Source organism: Manis javanica, chromosome 16, assembly GCF_040802235.1.
Source record: "Manis javanica isolate MJ-LG chromosome 16, MJ_LKY, whole genome shotgun sequence".
NCBI lineage: Eukaryota > Metazoa > Chordata > Mammalia > Pholidota > Manidae > Manis > Manis javanica.
In genome coordinates this window covers 56,197,232-56,218,334 of record NC_133171.1, presented here as the reverse complement: position 1 = coordinate 56,218,334, position 21,103 = coordinate 56,197,232, and the positions used below count along the sequence as shown (strand labels likewise).

Here is a 21,103-nt window from a genome sequence, read left to right as displayed (position 1 = left end):
TCCCTCCAGACTTTTAGGTTGATGTGGAATTTGTCCCTTGGGCCCGATTGTATCCTTGGGAGGCCATTGCTAACTTACTGTGTTCTGTAGCCAGTGAAGGATTGTCTGCTCTTTCTCAGCAGCTGCTCTCATTGAGCTGTGTTTGAGCTTAGTTTAGTGCTGATTCCTATGTTTATCTTTGTGCATTTATCTTTGCATGTGTCCTGCTACCACCCTTTCTATCCTTATTTCATTCTTAAAATTTTCTTTGCTGCCATTCTGGCCTTTTGGGGCCTTGCTCCTAGCAGTTCTGGATCTTTCTGGTATACTTGGTGAGGTTGGGAAAAACGAAGCAGTCAAATGCCAGATCAAAAGCAGATGGAATTGCAGGCATGTTTGGGTAACTCCTAATCTGTTACTTTTAACAGTTATTATAGAATTAAAACAATTATGGAAACATTTTTACCTTTGACCACTGAAAGGTGCACAATATTGACTTGACAGATAGACCCCTTGTAAGATTTGTTTCCCCAAAGCAGCAGCAGCCTCCTGGATAAATTCAGGAAACTCAAAATCATGTGGGCAAATTATTTTCCCACATGTGGGAGAATATCTCCCATGTAATTGTTTCTTAAAAAAGGAGAGGTCATGGAAACTACTTTATTCCTACTCTAATTACCCATTGTCAGTAAAAAAGAAAGAACATAATTGGAATGATTAACGTTTTGCTTCTGATGGTTGATAAAGCATAAGTTTCTCCCATTTTACTCCAGGTTCTACCTTTAGTTTGAAACAAAATTGGTATTAAAGAACCATGGAGTTGTGAATTTGAATTGATGGCCTTGTTACAATTTTGAGTATTTTGCACCTCTCAAACAAAACATTCCAGTGTCTGAATCTTTCACACATAAGAAACACTTACCTGTGCTGCTGATTCTGCATGCATTGATTGGTGCAGGCTTCTGGAGTAGGCACAGGTCAGCATCAGGGTCCCATGTTCCTCTGTAACTGAGCTTATGTGCCTCTTCCCCTGGAAATGGGTGTTGGCTGATACCTTGAGAGTGATTTTTGGTGCTCTGCTCTGTTACTTTCATTGTTGGCTGATTGATTTGCATGCAAGAAGCTTTGCATATGACAAACTCTTTGAAAAAAGCTTGTATATCAATGGATGGTCAACAAATACAGAATCAGAACCATAGGGTGGACTAAATATGAATTGTAAAACCAGTTGAAGTTTAAAATGAATCAGTTGCAGTGATATTACTGGCATTCATCTGTGCCAGGGTGTCTTCCCAAGGCCTGCCACATTCCCTAGTTCACTCTCTGCAATTTGGAGACACTTCCTTGGTGGCACACAGGAGACTGCAAGCCAAATGTTGAGGAGAGGACTGCTTCCCTTTTGCAGTCACTGGGGCAAGATGTGGCGGATTGTAGCAGTTGGGCTTGTTTGTGGGGGAGTGTGTCTGGATTTTGACTTACCTCTGTTAGTCTCCGAGTATTGCTGCTATTTTTTTTCATTTAAATTTCAGTGGTTTTACATGTGATTATCCCAGGCATGTACCAGTCTGCCAGGCACCCTTCTGATGTGATGTGCTTGTTAACTCTTCAGAACAATGACAACGAGACGGCCCTCCATTGTGCAGCGCAGTATGGTCACATGGAGGTGGTGAAGGTCCTCTTAGAGGAGCTAACAGACCCCACTATGCGCAACAACAAATTTGAGACACCTCTGGACCTGGCTGCATTGTATGGGAGACTGGAGGTGGTGAAGATGCTCCTAAATGCACACCCCAACCTCTTGAGCTGCAACACTAAGAAGCACACCCCTCTGCACCTGGCAGCAAGGAATGGCCACAAAGCTGTGGTCCAGGTGCTCCTGGACGCAGGCATGGATAGCAACTACCAGGTAGGGGGATGGATATACCTCCCAGGCTCAAGGGATTTAGTCATTTTGGAAAAGGCACAAGTAGTACCATACTGCTGGGCTGTGTTCTTACTTAGCACATTTCACATCACATGTCAGATGCTTTCATTCATTGACACATTTTAATGTGAAATTTTAGAGACAAACTCCTCTAGTCTGCTATTTTTTTGTTTCTTTTCAGAGTAATATATCATCATTAAATCCTGAAAAGATGTGCTTGTGGACTATCTCCTGAAATTAGAAAAGTTTCGTTATCTTCCTGTACATGTGTTCCCACTGCCACCATTTAGCACCTCCAAAGTCCCATCAACTTGATATTGCCAACAGGAGGCTTAACATTTTGCTTTAACACTTTATGCGTTCAGATGAATGTCCATTCCTAAAGCTTTGCATTGACTAAACCACATTTGAAGTTTAGGTGTTTTTTTTCTCAGGGAAAAAGCAAGGCCATTTCTTCTTAGTATTCCTTCCACCCAAGAAGATGGAGTTTTAAAGCGTTTGACCAATAGGTGACCCCAAGAGTAACTGTGCATGTGTGGCCTGCTGGCGGCATATCAAATACCCTTAATGTACAGGCCACTATAGTGGTTTTGGAATCCAGATGAGAAAAGTGGGAAAGAGAATGAGAGAGGACTTTGTGTGGTTTATTTTCCCGTCCTTTCTTGTCTATGTCCCATTTGCCGTGTGAAGCCACGCCAAACCTGGTCACTGTTTTGATGACATCGTGCTCTGCGCTCTCGTTTGCTTTCCAGACGGAGAAGGGCAGTGCTTTGCATGAGGCTGCTTTGTTTGGCAAGACTGATGTGGTTCAAATCCTGCTGGCTGCAGGTGAGAGGTTGGCAGCGCTCTTGTCTACACAGCATTCCAGGGTTGGGATTGTCCCCCTAGCCTCCCCAGAGGGATATTTTTGTTGGCTGCATTTGAATCCAGTGTATGTATATTTTCACTGGTTGATTGCAAGTATATGGATTATTCTTAAATAGCTGATTAAATGCTTTGGATGAAAAATGTTGGTTATGCTGCTGGGAGCATTTGGGAGTCTTGGAATTTGACCCTCTTGAGGCTGACTTGAAAATGCTCATTCCCCTTGTCCACCTGGTGTGCCTTTCTAGGAATTGATGTCAACATCAAAGATAACCGTGGACTGACTGCCCTAGACACTGTCCGGGAACTGCCTTCTCAAAAAAGCCAGCAGATAGCAGCACTCATTGAAGGTATCAGTTCATCCCCCTGCTGGGGCAAACCAAGGCCTTTGTATTTGGTGCAGCTTTCTTTGTCTGTCCATGCAGATCACATGACTGGAAAAAGAAGCGGAAAAGAGGTAGATAAACCCCCCACACCCCAGCCACCACTCATCTCCAATATGGACTCCATATCCCAGAAGTCTCAGGGTAAGTAGGGGGCTCTTCTCTGCTAGTTAAGGGGCCCTCAGCTTGAAAAGAGTTGTATGTTCTTTGACAGAATGGAAAATATTAATTTAAATAATAATTTCAAGGGCGTTGGGAGGACCTAATAAGTTCATAATCAAATTCATTTTTTCTAATTACTATATGAAGTTCTATTGAACATAGCCTAGGCCTTTGACTATGGACATCTTCTTTCCTAGTTTATTCTCTGCTTTTTCAGTTGGCTTTATGAGATCTATTCCGAGATGTGAGGTAGGCAGCATGATCTCATGAGGAATTCAAATCTCAATGAAAGCTTCTTTTTCTAACACACACTATAGTGCTTTGAGCATAGCTGGCCCACAGTAAATATTTAATGAGTGTCATCTGTTTGGTAGAGTTGTATATGGCAGATTTTGGTAAAACATCATTTGATCAACAAATGTGGCCTGGGTGCTAGCTTAAGCAGTCCAGCCTCTCAGTAATTAGCCAGGATCCACCTTTTCAGATTTATTGAGCAGCATTTTGGATCTGAGAAACAAAATATTGACTGACACCTTCCACCAGATACAAATCAAAATATGGCAGGCCAGAGAAACGGAACAAAGTCAGGTACTAAAAAGGGAAAGAGATTTTTCAGAGGAGAGCAGAGGTGTTAGGTTAAAGGGTGCTCAGCTTGTCTTTACTGTGGAGTCCTTATCTCCCCTACCCCACCCCCCACCACTTGCACTTTTTTTCTTAATCTCATAATATACAAGTAATAGGATTAGTAGTTCACTGAACTCTCAGCTTTCAAGGATTTTACAGTTACAGTTTTGACTATCTGCAAGAGATCCAGAGATCCCTGGTCTGTAACAGTTGGTAATTTTGTAGAGTCAAATTTGGATCCCAGGTACTCTGAAGCTCACAGTTGTTTAGCGAGTGAACCTACCAGCTACATAGTGCCTCCATCTCAGAAAGGCTGCACCATCCTCTATTTTGTGTAGGACATGGAGGTTCTTACTAAGAATTTAAAGGATTACTTAAGTTTTTCAGTTAAACTTTGCTACATTTTGTGGCTTAAATTTATGCTATCATGGTATCAGGGTATTTGGGAATTCATAAAGGTCTTGGGAGATATCCCTTATAGATGTCAAGGGTTTTACAATTCAATTAGAGAAAAATCTCTTTAAAACTCAGGGTACAAAGAGCAGCTAAAACTCTCTGTACAGTTCACCATTGAACCTCACTGGGGTTAAGGGTGCTGATCCCCTGTGCAGGTGAAAATCTGTGTATAGCTTCTGGCTCCTCTAAAACTTAACTAATAGCATACTGTTGACTAGAAGCCTTACCAATAACATAAACAGTTGATTAACATGTATTTTGCATGTTATATGTATTATATACTGTATTCTTAAAATAAAGTAAGCTGGAGAAAAGAATACTTTTTCAAATTGTCACAGATCTCAAAAAATTTCCCAGTATATTGGGAAAGTGGATCCTCACAGTTCAAATCTCTGTTGTTCAAGTCAGCTGTATTTGTTCCTGTCTGTAGAGCAAAGCAGTCATTTATTTTCTTGCTCTGGGCTAGTGTTTGTCAAGTTCAGGTTGCTGAAGGGGCTTTGGGTTATTGCAGTGGTTGGAAATCCGAGGTCATGCTCTCCTTTCGTTGACTGCATTGCCCTCTAACCTCCTCCTCAGGTGATGTGGAGAAAACAGTGACTGAACTGGTCATCGATTTTGACACAAATGCTGAAGAGGAGGGTGTCTATGAGACACTGTACAGTGCTGTCTCCTGCCATTCGTTGGACAGCACTGCCAGTGGGCAATCCTCGGACCGAGACTCTATGAACAAGGAGGCCGAGGCAACAGGAGTGAAAGCTGCTGGAGTGAGGCCTGTATGTGACCTGGGGCCCTCAACAGCCTTTGGAGCATGTTGTCAGACTGTGCTTCAAGGGGGGGCACTGGGGAGAGTGTGACTGCTAGTGCCAGCTCACTTTTCAGAAGCCTGGATCCTGCTCCCCCTGCTCTCTCTCTGCCACATCTCCCACTTGCTCAGTGTTTAAAACTATACAGATTACATTGAGGTAGAATTTCAGTTTTTCCAATTTCAGTATAACCTATTTGTATCTTTCTGTTAGTTTTTGGCCTTAGAGCAAATTAAAGTATTTTATTTCTATTTAAATGTAGTGCTGCTTCTATCTTTGGGGTCTTTTTTATATATTGTTTGTTTTTCTCTCTGGAGAGTAGTTCCAACAGTAAAAGTGCTCATTGAAGTAAGTTCCTGTCCACCCTGAAGACATTCTCATCTTCCATTTACTCTGAGTTACTGTTTTGGGACAACTTCTCTGTTCAGCCAGGTGGTAGGAAGGCTCAGTCAGGTATCATATGTATGTGGCATTCCTATTTTTCCCAATTATTACCCCTCTAGCTATTGGAATAATGGGATAAGAACAACCCTGAATTTTTCCTTCTCAAGGTCTACCTTCTCATCTTCCTGCTGCTTTCTCTAGGACTTGCTTCTACTTCCAGTCTTGTACAGTGTCCCTAACACTCCTTACTCCCTTTTTCTCCCCCAGGTTTTTCTGTGAACCTAGACCTGAATCCATGGTCAGTGACCTTCCTTCATTGCCAGGCACAATAATTTTAGGTTTCGAATACTATTACTTTTATGAAATTGGCTGTTGCTCTATCAGGATCCCATGATAATTCTACCTTGAGGCATATTTTCAGGTGTATATTATTTCTTCCTGTTGCAGAGGCTGGCCTTGACTTTTGGTCTGAATCTGACTTAAGACGTTTTGATGATCCGTTGGCTGCTAGGGAATCCTTGGGATTTCAGGTGTGCCCTGGGAATGGCCTAATGTTTCTTGGTGTTCTTTTGTGTTAGGCTCCTTGCTCTGCCCTGGAATAGTCCCATCGTTTCAATATGGATTTTGAAAGGGCCTCCCAGCTTGTTGGAGCCCACCAGAGTGGGTATTATCAAGGCCTGTGATAAAACTCCTTGCGGGTGATGAAAGCATGTGCATACATCAGGCTTCTTTAGACAGAGCTAGTTTTTTTCACTTCTTTCACTGCTAGGTACAAATGAATTAGGCCAATTCACCAGTGGAGGAAGATGGCTTTTAGTGGTACTTACAGGTGATGCCCATTAGAGGGAGCTGGAGGCTTTGTAAGAAGACAGGGTTACTGTAGTAAGCTTTGAGTAAACCCAGTTTCGGCGGGGCTTAGCCGCTGTTTACACAGCCTCTTTGTTCCATCTCACTCTGGGAATCTAGCCTCCTATGGTCCTGTCACATAGAAACTGATGCATCCTGGGGTGCGTGTTTTGCATTTGTACTTGAGTGTGTTGTGGCTCTGCTGCTTTCCTGATCCTTGGTAAGTAACTGTGGCTGAAGAACTATTCTACATCTTGTAAACACAATATATGATATATGTAAATCAGCTCTGTACTTCGAGGCCCTTGGTCAGAGTTTTCATGTTAGAAAAAAGAGGTTCATGCTTCTCTTTTTTTCCAGTGTCCCTAGTGATCACTTCTTCCACAAAAGGCTTTCATGTTGTTTATTCTAGGCTCCATTAGCTTTGGGAAGGCTTCCAGGATGGGTCCTGTTTGTTGTTGTGTTTCATTTGTTTTTCCTCAGTTACTGTGTCCCCAGGTTGGATAACTGGTGTAGATCATGAATGAGCCTATTCCGTTTGCTATTCCTTTCCTTACAATGTGGCCCTGGGACCATGCTTGTCTCTGCATTTCTGGTGTAAAGAAGGGTGGGGAAAGTGGGACATAGTGGGAAATCTGACCTAAATAGCTTTATTTGACTTGAACATATGGACCTGTTTGGAATTTTTTGCCAGTAGGCATCCATCTGGTTCCAGGGAATGTGGGAATAATGATTTATCAAGATACAACACCGAATAGTGAAGTATGTTCTAACAGAGAGCATGAATGCCCAGTGCTAGCTGACTAAACACGAGAAACGTTTCCACAGATTTCTCTGAGGCTTTCCATAATGCAACATTCACATCTCCCCTGACTTTTAAAAATACTCCTGTTCTAGCCACACAGTGACCTAACCTACCAGCCAGGCAAGAGCCTGTAAACCAACTCCTGTTTTAGGTTCCCACTCTGTTGAAATATTGATTATCAAGCATAAATAGACCTTTGGATTCAGCTTTTTTTCACTAAAGATCATTTTGTGTATTCCTGAAACTGTCTACCAGGATCTCACTAGTCCCCTCTTCACTGAGTTTCTTGCTGTAGAGCAGGGATTGGTAAATTATAACCCACAAACAGCTGCCTGTTTTGGTGAATAAAGTTTTACTGGGATACTGTCACATCATTTACATATTCTCTAGAGCTTCTTTTGTTAAGAGGTGGCAGAGTTGATTGCAAAGCCTATGGCCCTTAAAAAAAAAAAGCCTGTCAATCCCTGCTCTAGGGCAAATAACTGACAAATACTCCTTTTTAAAATGGGCTGACACAAAATAGGGGTTTCATATGCTAATGATACATAATAGTAATCGTTGAAGGAGGTGACCCAAGGATAATACACCAGTTCTGAGCTTTTGCTAATAAATGGGGACAGCATTAAAGTTTGAGCATGATTTGTTGTTTTGGTCCTTGATTACTTTCCTCAATACTTCCTTAATAACTTTGTTAGAACTCTTTTGACAAGTCCATTTTTGTGATTTACTGTTTCTTTTTAGTGTAGACTGAAAGTTGAGCCACTGGTTTTCCTAGGCTTGAGTTTTATGTATCAGTTCTGTGAAGGACATTTTCTGACAAGGCAGTTATGTGCTTTCAGTGCTAATGTTTCTCACTAATCTAGATATGAAAGGGGTGTTTATAATCTCTGCTGTGAGCATCAAAAAACAAAGAGCATGCTAATTGAATGTGTGTGTGTGTGTGAAAGAGAGAGAGAGTAGGGTTCTCCATCTCTTCAGTAGTCTCTGAAAGGAGTTCCTTATATTATTCTTTCTCACTTCCAAAGGCTGAGACAAGAATAAACAAAAAGATTTGATACTTGAAAAAAGAGATAGTGAAATACTTTCTTTGTCTTTTCTACAGAGGGAACGTCCCCCGCCTCCAGCAAAGCCACCACCTGATGAAGAGGAGGAAGACCACATAGATACGAAGTATATTCCCTTGACAGCTTCTGAGGTAGAGGTTTAAGGATTTATTTCCATCACCACTGAAATACAGTTTTTTGGAAAGTGCATCAATGCTTGCTTGAAGAAAACTTTGTTTCTCATTTTCTTATCACCTCTTTGAATTAGTAAACTTGTGTATATCCATAATTGAAAGGAAAGGAGCGACACACAGCAGCAATTCACCGGAGAATTCCGCTTTATTAGGGAAAGGTGCTGGGTTATATAGGAAGGGGGCATGGGGTGATTGTGGTGTTACTTCTACGAGGCTGGTGGCTGGTGGTTAGGTGCTGGGATTGGGAGGGGGGCGAGAGGTGATTGGGCTTCAGGTGGCGTCGGCGGGAACCAAGAACCCCGAAGAGAAGCCGGAAGTTTGCCATCTTACTGGTGGGGACCCTTCATTCCCCCCTTTCTCCTCTATGGGGTTGTGGATGTTGCTTTCTCTCTGACTGCTTCCTGCTGAACAGGGGCGGAGAAGGGAGTGAGGGCTTGAGGATTGGGAGGAAAGGGTTGATAGGACTCTTCACAGTAAGGATGAGTAGATGTGGACTTCCTCAGGTTGGAAATCAATGAAGGTTCCCTGTAACCATAGGTCGAGGACCTGTTGATTCTAATGGTGCCGAGAGGATATGGGTATCAGGAGCCAGGCGTCTGCGGCCATTGTTTCCAGGAACAGTTTCCAGCGGAGAGAGGGGTCTATCTCAGCATGTGGTGAGGAGGTCACATGAGGGTGAGGGATCTTCTGTGGCCAGAAGCTGGTAGTTCCTGAGTAAAAGCTGGTTGAAAGCTTGATTAGAGATTTTTCCGACTTGGGATTTGATGAACTTTATTATACAGGGTAAGAAGAGACAGGCGAGAAGAATGACTATTATAGGGCCTGCAATGGGCCAGACCTAGGTAAGGAGGGGGTTTGTTAGTATTGAAGAGAATGGGTTGGAATTGGAAGCAGAGTGGAGACTGGAGGCAAGGTCAGTGAGTTTGGTGATGTCAGTTTCTACAATGCCGGATTCGTTGATGTAATAGCAGCACTCTTCTCGGAGGAAGACGCAGGTGCCACCCTTCTCAGCTGTAAGCAGATCTAGGGCCTGCCGGTTTTGAAGGGTGACTTTAGCTAGTGAAGTGACCTGTCTTTGGAGAGAGGCTAGGGAATCGGCAGTGGATGTCAGGGCTCCCTCAAGTTTGGCTTCGAGATCTCTAACTGCCCATAGAGAGTGACCCAAGGCTCCTCCTGAAAACCCTGCCCCAATGGCTGAGGTGATCAAAGAGATACCGACCATGATGGGAAGGAAAGCAGCCCTTTTTGTGCGTGAGGGCAAGGGAGGTTGGAGCTCAAGAAATTCTGCCATGATGTAAAGTGTAAGCTGTGGGATTAGGGTGACGAGAATGCAGGGTGTATTGGAGTTGAGAGGCAGTGAGTTGAAAAGACTGCCATTACACCAAAAGAAGTGTCCCGGTTGTGTAAAAGTCTTAGAGCTGGAGGTAGGGGTGTAGATAGAGAGGCAGTGAAGTGCGCTGGAGGGGGGTGGAGTTGGGCCTACACAGTGGTGGATGGTGAGATTATCTGCGTATTCTGGTTCCCATAGGGGTATGTCTGCCAGGGGGTGGAGGGGTTGTCCTTCTGCATGGAAGGAGTAGTTGGAAATATTAAGGGGCACGGCGGCCAGCAGTGGGCGCTGTAGTGATGCGCACAAGAAACAATTGGCGGTGTTGAGGGTGTAGTTGAGAAAGATGGTGGTGTCTTGAATGAGCTGTAACCAAGAGTAGGAGGAATAAGAAGATGAAGAGGCGCCGTCAAGAGTTTGGATAATGACTTTTTCGGAATGTCTGATATCTGATGCAACTTGAGAGATCTGGGAGCGAGAGGGAACATACTCTCGAGAGATATAAAGGGTACCGTGGGGGGTCGAGGACCCCCCCGTAGTAAAATGAGGCTGTGACTCCGGCAGCCCATCGAGAGTCCCAGGGATCTGGGATTGACAAGGAGAATGAGCCATTGGGATATTTCATGAAATGGTTGGAGGAGTAATACTGTGGGTACTGGAAGTCACCCATGTAGTGAATGGTGCAAAACCAGTAGGGACATCCCCCGTAGGTGTCTTGCCATCGCTTGCAATAGGCTTGTCTTTGGTCATAGAGGAAGCAGAGGTAGGGAGAATAAAGGTAGCTGCTAGTGAACACTTCGGTGGAGGGAGGAAAGTGGAGGATAAAGGCTCAGAGCAGCCTTTCAGAGGGCAGTCTGATGTGGCAATGAGGGCAGTAACTTTTGTTTGATGCTGTGTGTAAGTCTGTCTGACTTTGAATCGCCATACAAAGGAGGCTGGGGTGGTGGGGAAGACAATAGGAATGAGGAAAAAAAGCGAGAGAGCAGTAAAGGAGGAAAAAGTCATGATTCAGGTATGGATGGCAAAGAGGGTGAATGGGATTTTGGAGGAAAGAGGACAGTAAGGTCAGGAGTCTGGAGGGAGGGAGAGTCTGTAAACTTTTGTAGGTTAAGAGATCTTTTAGGTGATGTGGGGACAGAATGGTAAGGGGCGCCCTGAATGTCAGTTTATGAGCTTCCTTCTGCAAGAGCTGTCTAGCGGCTAATGCTCGTAGGCAGGGGTCCCATCCCCAAACTGTGGGGTCTAATTGCTTGGAGAGATAAGCTACTGGGGCAAAGGATGGGCCATAATATTGGCCTAGGACTCCTAGAGCTTGACTGGACTCCTCATGAATATATAATGAAAAGGGCTTCGACAAATCAGGAAGATGGAGAGCTGGGGCTTCCACAAGGGCTTGACGGAACTTAATGAAGGAGTGTCGGGGTGAGGAGGATAATGGTTCTTTAGGGGGGCCCTTGCTGAGGTCGTATAGGGGTTTTGCCAACAGGGAGAAGTTAGGGATCCACGCTCTAAAATACTTAGCCAGGCCTAGAAAGGAAAGGATTTCTGTCTTGGTTTTGGGAACGGGCAGGTCAGAGAGGAGCCGTTTTCTGTCTAAGGTAATGGACTTTCTTTGTTGAGATAGAAGGAATCTGAGGTAAGTGACAGGAGGGGAAGAGATTTGAGCTTTGACGGGGGATACTTGGTAACGTCTGGAAGCTAGAAGGTTAAGTAGGGAGGCAGTGTCAAGTTGAGACTGTTCCCACGAGGGACTGCAGAGTAGAAGACTGTCCATGTATTGTAATAAGGTGGACTTGGAGTGATCATGATGAAACTGTTTGAGGTCCTGAGCTAGGACCTGTCTAAAAATATGGGGACTATCTCGGAAGCTTTGTGGCAAAACTGTCTAAGTGAGTTGTTCAGAATGTCTTGTGTATGGGTCCATCCAGGTGAATGCGAAAAAATCTTGGGAGGAGGAGTCCAGAGGGATAGGAAAAATGTGTCCTTGAGATCTAGGACTGAGAAGTGGGAGGCCAAGGCAGGGATCTGCGATTAAAGGGTGTACGGATTTGGAACTAAGGGATGGATAGGGACAACGGCCATGTTGATGAGGTGAAGGTCTTGGACAAGGCGGAAAGATCCGTTGGTTTTTTTAACAGCTAATATAGGGGTATTAAATGGGGAGTGAGTGGGTCTGAGGTAATTTTTGTTTAAGAGATCTTGAATGATGGGTTGGAGGCCTATGAGGGCTGAAGTGGTTAGGGGGTATTGGGCCTGACAGATATACTGAGAGGGGTCACGTAATTTGATAGAGGCAGGGGAACATAGGGCCACGGAGGGGCTTGTAATGTCCCAAGCTTTGGGATTTACAGGGTGTATGAGGGCGGAACCAGAGCTTTCATTGGGTAGAGGTGGGGTCGTTGGCTATGAGGGCCATCAGAAAGGGAGTACTGGGGGCTGTGGGAGTGGATATAGTTATGGAAATGTGGAGGAGAGAAAGGATGTCCCGTCCTAGTAAAGGGATGGGACACTGGGGCATAACCAGGAAGGAGTGGGAGAAAGGTATGGGATTGTCTTGGATTGTGCATAAAAAGGGGGTGGGGGGGGTTTAATGGGAAAATCTGTTTACCTCCTACCCCAACTATAGGAGTAATGGCTGGCGTGGTAGGGCCCCGGTATTCTCTATTCTCGTAAGACCGAGAAGGTAGCTCCTGTATCTAGGAGGAAGGAGATGGGGCGACCGTCTACTGTTAAAGTAACCCTGGGCTCCTGTCTGGTGATGGAAATGGTCGGGCAAGAAGCCCCCGGGCCCTGTCAATCTTCTTCTGCCAGCCCCACTACGGCGGGCTTAGGATGGGGGTTGTTCATCGAGCCTCCCCTTCGGGTGGTTGGGCAATCAGACCCCCAGTGGTCCTTTTTGTGGCATCTGGGGCATGGGGTGGTAGGAGATCTGGGGGAGGGGCATGCCCTTGACCAATGTCCCTCTTTTCTGCACTTGAAACAAGTTCCTTGGGGGGGCTTGTTTGTAGAGGGGCGCCCAGGTTGTGTTTTTATCAGCTGGGCCAACATTTGGAAATGGGTCTGATCAGCCTTTTGTTTACCGCGTTCTTTCTCCTCCTCCCAGTTATGGAAGACTTTAAAGGCAACTGTTAGGATCTCAGTCTGTGGGGTAGGGGGGCCCTGTTCTAACTTTTTGAGTTTAGCTTTAATGTCGGGGTAGCTTTGAGCTAGGAAGTATGTCATAAGGACATGTCTTCCTTCAGGTGTTTCTGGGTCCAGGCTGGTATACTGTAATAGGGCTTGAGCGAGTCTGTCTAAGAACTCGGAGGGGGTTTCATCTCTCTTTTGAATTATGTCTTGAAGCTTTTGAAAATTGGCTACTTTATGAGCTGCCTTTTTCAGACCTGCTATTAGGCAGGAGGCGAAAATATCTCAAGAGCGGAGACCCACAGCGGTGTTATAATCCCAGTGTGGTTCTTGTTCTGGGACAGCAGTGGGGCCAGGGGGATAGGTGGGGTCAGTCCTGTAGGTTTCGGTAGCGTGCGTTTGGGCAAAGTCCCAAACTCGTCTACGCTCTTCAGGGAGGAGTATTGGCCAATAGCATGAAAATGTCATGATGTGTGAGGCTGTAAGACTGGAGGGTCCATTGAAACTCCCTGATGTATGTCGTGGGATCAGTGGAAAAGGAACCTAGGCGTTTCTCTAGTTGGGCTAAATCTAAGGAGAAAGGGACGTGAACACGCATGATGCCTTCGGATCCTGCTACTTCCCGGAGGGGGGCGATAATTTTGGGAGGCCCTCGGGACCAAGTCTGAGGGGGACTGAAGGGTTCTGGCTCAGTCTGTGGGGGAGTGACACGGTCTAGCCGCACCTAGTCGAGCAGGTCCTGAAGTGTGGAAGGGGGGCAAAGAAAATAAAGAAAGATAGAATCAGACCCACGTGTCGCCAGCCAACAGCCCAGCTGCTTCCCTCTGCCACTCTAGTTGGGCTTGAACTCATGACTCTGAGGTTAAGAGTCCCATGCTCTACTAACTGAGCTACAGCAGGGCTCCAGTTAATTGCTTATGGAATGTGTAAACAGAATGTTCTTTGTTCTCCATTCCTGCCACATCGGCAAGTGGGGGAAGGGCATAGCTAGAAGCAGGGGCGGTGTTTCTACACATCTTCAAGGTCTCTCCCTATTTTCAGAGTGAGGAGTCTTGGCTCATCTTTGAGGACAAGATATGTTTTTGTGGACAGATAACTTCCAAGGACTGCACTGGTTGTTCTCTAGCTTGTGCTTTCCCATGCTGCATTCAGACATGGGGGAAGGTGCTTTCCCATTCTCCCTACAAACATGTGAGAAGACAAAGGCAGTCCCTAACAGGGGAGAAACAGGTGATGAGGGCAAAGACGGAGGAGGCCCCTGGGACCTAGTTAAAGGGGGGCTGAAAGGCTCAGGCTTGATCTGCAGGGGACGAAGGTGGAGGGGGTGAGATGGGGGAGGAGATGGTGGGGGAGGAAGGGAGAAGGGCTGTTGTAGGAGAAGAAGGGGAAGGGAGTGAAGGGGAGGCTTCTGCGGGGGCGGCGGCTTGCAGGCTAGGAGAACTTGGGAGGGGGTGGGGGGAGGAGGAGGCGGAAAGCTTCCATATAGGGAATCTCCTTCCATTTTTTCAGGCGCTGGCAGTAGTTAAAGAGATTGCAAGTGATGTTAGGATCAAGAGTTCCTCCTGCAGGCCATTGGTTGTTATTGTCTAGGGGGTATGTCGGCCAATCTTGGGAGCAATATTTACGGAGAAGTTTTGGTTTTATATCAGGCATCAGGGAGAGGGTAGCCAGATGCTTAAGCAGGCATTCAAGAGGTGAACTTTCAGGGAGGGATGAGGAGGCTCCCATGGATAAAGGACAGAGAAGGAGACAAACAGGGGAAGACGAACGGAGATCCTCGGACTGGAAGCAGACCGCAAGGAGACAAAGGGCGTCGTCCCCAATGATCCTTGGTGGTCTGCGGAAACTCGTATACAAGTCGGAATTTCTTAGTAAGTGTGGGTCGTCACCCAGACTTCCCTAAGAAGGCAGAGTGCCGGAGTCACGAGGTACCTAGCACTAGGAATTTTCGGCAGACAGAACAGATTTCGGCGGACGGAACAGAAGGAGGAGGGGGGAAAAAGGGAGCGTTCTCATCCGCAAAGGAGTCACCTCGTTTATGGCTGTTGGAGGGGGGCCTGAGGGTCTGCCGCAGCCGTGAAGGCCTGAGGCGGGGATTTATGGCTGTTGGAGGAGGGGCCTGAGAGTCCGCCGCAGCCCTGAAGGCCTGAGGCGGGGAGAGTTCCCTCCTCGTCCCCGAGCGTCAGGGCCTTGCCGGACGATCATGGTCAATGGCACTGCGATAGCTCGGGGAAGAGTGGCCCACTCTGGGGGGAAAACTTACCTAAAGGCCAGAGAGGAGTGGTGAGTGTGATGAGCCAGCGCCGGAAAAAGAGGACGAGGGCAAGCTGCTGCTGGTGTCGGGGGGAAGACAGGGCTCAGTTGGGGTGTCCCGTCTCCTGGGTTTCGGCACCAATGAAAGGAAAGGAGCGACACACAGCAGCAATTCACTGGAGAATTCCGCTTTATTAGGGAAAGGTGCTGGGTTATATAGGAAAGGGGCATGGGGTGATTGTGGTGTTACTTCTACGGGGCTGGTAGCTGTTGGTTAGGTGCTGGGATTGGGAGGGGGGGCGAGAGGTGATTGGGCTTCAGGTGGCGTCGGCGGGAACCGAGAACCCCCGAAGAGAAGCCGGAAGTTTGCCATCTTACTGGTAGGGACCCTTCAGTAATCTAGGTTAAGACCTTTCAAATTCACTCAAAAATAGCAAGCAAAGAATTTCAATAGAACTCTCTTGCGAACTGGACAGTTTTTGATCTACCTTGCCACATGGAAGGTAAAACATGCATATTTTCTCCTGGCTCCAGTGGGCTAACAGTCTCACTTTTTCCATTTTTTCCTGTTTCATCTTTTGATACAAATGAAGACTGTGAGCCCCTAGTGGCTGTTCTCTAGATTGGGTCATACTAATTGACATACATGGAAAATGTCAATTAGAAGAGAAGTGAGAGTTGTCAGGGTAGGGGAAATCAAAGAAGGTTATTTGAAAAGAATAGTCCACCTTTTAAAAAAAGAAACGTCATCATAGAGCAAATAGTTCAATCTCACTTAGGTATACGAAGAAAATTCTATTTTCCTTGAACTTTCATTTTCACAGCACACTGTTAATACTTCCTGCTGTTCAGAGAATATGTTTATTGAGTATTTATTCAAAATATTACATAGTTTCAATAGTTATTTTTTAGCTCATTCCAGTGCCCTATTGTTTTTTAATTTTAAAGTCAGCTAACACAAACTAATCAGTTAAATCTCATTCTTTATTCCTAGGAGTCAGAGTTAATTTTTTTACAGATTGCCATGATCACCCAGGGAGACAGTTTCTTCTATTTAATATAAGCACATAGAACCAGAGGATGGTTTAGTTTAACAAAATGTATAAATACAAGCAAGCCCTCTTAAGCATGTAAAAAGATAGTGTTGGAGATAGGGGACAATTTCGGTGTATGGTGCAAATTCTGTCTTTATTTCCTTACATCTCTTAATTACAAAACGCTTATTATCATGTCTCAACTAAGGGGTCTCTAGAATTACAGCCTCTAGGGTAATAATGCATTGCTAGCAGATACAAGTGCATGTAGTAAATCCCTACACATTTTTATACAGAAGTCTGTTCCATTATTTCCCTTTTACAAGGAGAAACCTAGTAAATGGAGCATATTCAGTTGGGGCTGGGTCTCTGTAAATGCCTTATGGCACATCTTTAACTTAGTCGTTACCTGAGTAAAAATTCTTTATGCCTAGGTATAAGGGCAAGGCTCCTAAAGAAATACTGAATAACAAGCACTTTCTGTTCTTCCAAGGCTTTCTAAAGCATGCTAAGTTGGCATTAACACAGTGTTGAGAGGTAGGAGGAGGAATCTCATTATTCTTCTGGATGGGTGACTCTGAGATACATCTTCTAGAACTTATTATTGAACAGCCTGGAATTCTGGGTCATTTGGACCAGCATAACCAGTCTTTGGAAGATTTTGAGAACTGTGGCTTTGCTTACTTAGTGGTGATTATAAGTACATGAATATAGAAGTGATATGGTCTGGGTCATTATCCTTTTAATGATCAAGGCAGATTGCTGTAATCTGAAAGCAGAATTTTTTTTCTTCTATTCTTCACCATCTGTTATACTCTCAAAGCTTTAATCCTGTAAACCACATATCCTATGAGGCACTGGCTTCAGCAAAGTTTAGACTTTTGTAATTGGCAGGCAGTCTGCCCTAGTGTTCATGCCCTGTGCCTGAGGCTTATCATTGTCAGGTGACCCATAGAAGCCTTTAAGAGAAGCTAAATTTACCAGGCACCAGGGTTGCTTATCAGAGTAATAACCAGATCACGTAACTGGCTTAAAAAAATTAAACATATACACAGGCATGTGCACACATACACACATGCCAATTAGATGTTTTTGCCCTACCAAATGGGCTGCCAGCTGCATTGGACTGACCATGATCTTCTCTGTGCTTGGATATGCTAAACATTCATGGGAAGTTACAGCTGCTATGATATCGCTTCCCAGAAAGCTGCTCACATGACGACTGGCCATTCCATTGGTCACAGGTGGTGAATGGTAGTAGCTTTTCTCTGCAGCAAAAATGGTGTTTTCCATGTAGCCGAGCGTATGGGTTTTTTGGCTTTGATTTATTGTCAGTCGTGGAAGAAAGGGATAAAAAGATTAAGGAACAATTTAGTTAAGAGTAGAATGCTTTCTGCAAAATCAGGTATTGCCACATTCACTATGATACAGGACTTATTGATAGAACCTGGGAAGGCTCAAAGAAAAGGAATTAGTTACTATTTTGTGAGATTTTAATCCCATAGTTGGCAAGGGCCAGGACCAAGAGGGAAAATCACCTTACAAGTTATCTCGGTATGCACAGGGAACTCTCATTAGACATCACAAGGGGGAAGAGGATTCCAGATTGGATGGAGAAATCATACTTCAAAGGAAAAATGAGGCCATCTTTGTCCAGAGTCAGGGGAGGTGAATTTTATGGCCCTGCCCCACTGGGAGCTCTCTGTGGAACTTGGGCAAGTCCCTAGACCTGTCTGGGATCTGGGTTTTGTCATCTGTAAAATGAAAGAGGTGGAACCAGGTGCACTCTTGCTGTGTCTATAATGGTTTGAGTCTCTTGCAGCTCTTACATTTGCTGGTTCTCTGCTTCCAGTTGTGCACAAGACTCAGGCACAGAGTGAATGCAGATCCAGTGGGCCTGATTTTCCAGATGGAAATCATCACCCTATCCTGCTTGAGAAAAAAGGCTATTGCAGGCAGGTGATCCAGGCTGTCAGATACCACTCAGAGAAGCATGCCTGGAGCTATATGAGATCTCTTGCTGTGTGCAGAACACTCCCAGGGTCAGATTTCCAGGGCTCTGCCTAAGTGATAACTATGGGTGTGTAAACATGCAGAACACAGATTCCTGTCTGTAAAGCTTTTGGTATTAAGTTGACACTGTATGAACTGCTTAATGGTCCCTCTTTGTTCCTTTAATTGAGTCCCTATGAAAAGGTAAAAGAAATAAGTAATACAGGCAAATGGGTCATTGTAATGAAATAGCTTTTAGCTTCCAGGTGGCTTGGACTCCTCCTCCAGTCGAGGTCCCTGCTGTGCTTAGCAGAATTTTGGAAAGAGGCTATCATTCTGCATTTGGAGTGGCAGCCTTGTTAACAAACAGGAGCTGCAGTCTCTCATTTGGTATGAAGCTGCTAGAATCCTTGTCTCATTGGGACATGAGGCAGTGAGCTGTGTCTCCAAGAAGTAAAACCCTGATGAATCACAAACCTGATTTGTTTCCAGGGGGCTGTGGGACGTGTCAGTGAAGGGGGATGTTTCTGTGTGTGCCAAAGAATCACATTGGTAGAGTACCATGTTAGTTGGACCTGGGAATTCTCTCTCACCCACTTGTTCATAATACATTACCTGGCCTAGCCAAACTGCTCAAGAAGAGATTTTATGCTTTGGTTTGCTCTCATAATAGGTGGTATATGTATGATTATTCTAATTTGCCTGTGAAACATTGGATTCTAGGACAGATGAGGCAGAATTTCTTCTAACAAAGAATTTCTCCCTAACACAAGAGAGAACTCCATTCTCTCTCTTAGTGTGCATGTAGTACTAATCATGGTGTTTCTGGCTTGTTCAAGGAATAGCTTGGCTACTCTGGTACCAGAGCTGTGGCCACCAGGCCCTCTGCTGACTAAAGCCAGTGGGGCAAGTTGAGGAGCCAGTTCTTGTCTGGTTATTTCATCAAAGACACTTGGCTGATGGGATTAGGGATTTCTTTGTAGGCAGAGCTGCTTTTTTTCTATTTAAATTCATCCTGCCTAGCCACTTGACTCTTTTCAGAACAGATTGGTGGAATTAATTTAAAGTTGTGTTACCACATATATGGTAGTAAGTTGGCTTTTGGGGAAATTCTTCCCTATAACCCCTAGGACCTGTGAAGAAAAGCTCACAAAAATAGAGGACTTGCAGACATTTGTTTCTAGTAAATGTCAGTCATTCAGGGTCAGTCAAGTAATTTTGATTCCCTCTTGAGAAGGAGGCAAGGATCCCAGCCTTGGGTTGGTATGTGTGCATGTTAGGAAAGAAATGTAGAAAAAGAAGGCTTTTATGAGGCACCATGACTTGGGGAGTGGGGGATGTTATCTACAGAAAGGGATTGTGCAGAACACTGTGGAGATGGAAGAGGCAAGAGGAAGGAGGATCTTGGATTTTATTTGTGGTTTTTTGAAGGATAAAATGATGTAAGGCAAGGGAGTGTTTTAATCAAAGGCCTTTGCGATTTGAGGTACAGGTGCATGCATATCCAGAAAAGCAGTTGTGATTCCATGTGACACTTGAGTTATTTACTTTCTCTTCCTTTCCCCGCTTCCAATAAGGAGCCAATAATCTTGAGTTTGTTCAACATATCCTGTCTTGATATTAGCCACTGCACAAGAAGTACTATAGTGTTTTTCTTTCTTAGGTCTTGTCCATGAGACCCTGGATCCAGGAGAGTGGAGCCGGGGAGGAGGGTGAGCATCCTTATGAGCTATTGTTGACAGCAGAAACAAAGAGGCTGGTGTCAGTGGACAGAAAAACTAAAGGTATGTCACCCCACACCCTTCTCCAGCAGAAAGAACTCCAAAAGGATTTTTAAAGTTTGTGATCCTGGGTGGAAGGAGGTTATGATGTTCCTTGGGGTGGGGAAGTTGGGTCCCATGGCCGTTGGGGGTGGTGAGTGTGTTACAGCCTTTCATTTTCAGTGCCCTACGCTGCGCTGGAGTTGGCTTGCCCACTTTCCGCAGTGAGGCAGGGAGAAGGTTAGGTCAGACTAGGTGAGAACTGTGGAAGGAGAGACAGCCAGCGTTGTGCAGAGATTGATTTGGGGTCTCAAATAGTAAACCCTCCAGTTAATGCTATGGAAAAACAAGCCCAGCAAGTCAGTCCCTTTGGGTTCAGGCTGACGGCACAGAATCTGCTTTAAGTCCTGACCTCAGAGCAAGACACTCCTGGGGAGGGGCCGGTGATTGGCTGCCACCCCATAACTAGAGTGCTCTGTCGTCTTGGCCTACTTTCATTGCCTCTGCAAAATTCGGTTTCCCTGGTGAGGGAGTAAGTGCTGCAGGACTGAGATCCAGTCAGGCGATCCAAATACAGTCACAGCAGAGGTGAGTGTGCAATGCTGAGGAGTTTGTGACAACCTCTGTTTCAAGGAAGAGCAAGAAGGGGCAGTGCTGTTCCCCCTGCAGTTTGAGGGCACTCCTGCGGCCTCTCCCAGCTCTGCAGCCTGTGGGTACTAGGTTCTTCATGGAGTATTCTTAGTGTCTCCTTTCAATCCTAAGACAGTCTGTGGTCCAGGTAAGAATGGGGGATGTGATAGTTTCTCTTAAAGCACTCTTAGCGAGGCCTGTTAGAGTAGAAGGGGCAGCAAAGAGAATGTGCATGTGTGTATATGACATTATAGGCATGATTTTAATAGTTCTATTTAAAAGGTTTCTATTCCAGCATGCAGAAACCTTGTGGTAATTTTCATAGTACTTTTTGTTTTGTTTTGTTTTTTTGTGACTTCCTTTTGGAGCTTTTAAGAAGTTGTAATTTAGATACAATAAAAATTAGTCCTTTTGTGTATAGTCCTGTTTGACAAATACAGTAGTAATAACTGCCACCACAATCAAGGTACGGAAAGGATCATCACACCAAAAAATTCTCATGTGTCCTTTGCAT

The 21,103-nt window shown here is 45.1% G+C and overlaps 1 protein-coding gene across 8 annotated transcripts in view; it reads left to right on the top strand.

Moving 5' to 3' along the window:
- The window catches only part of ANKS1A (ankyrin repeat and sterile alpha motif domain containing 1A), a 319,903-nt gene that overhangs the window by 156,861 nt on the left and 141,939 nt on the right, over positions 1-21,103 (top strand). For all 8 annotated transcript variants that reach the window (XM_073224983.1, XM_073224984.1, XM_073224982.1 and 5 more), the window contains 7 exons: positions 1,589-1,885; positions 2,656-2,731; positions 3,016-3,117; positions 3,193-3,294; positions 4,969-5,165; positions 8,333-8,425; positions 19,863-19,983. In XM_073224983.1, the coding sequence (XP_073081084.1) occupies positions 1,589-1,885; positions 2,656-2,731; positions 3,016-3,117; positions 3,193-3,294; positions 4,969-5,165; positions 8,333-8,425; positions 19,863-19,983 (988 nt within the window). The remainder of the gene's footprint in view (positions 1-1,588; positions 1,886-2,655; positions 2,732-3,015; positions 3,118-3,192; positions 3,295-4,968; positions 5,166-8,332; positions 8,426-19,862; positions 19,984-21,103) is intronic.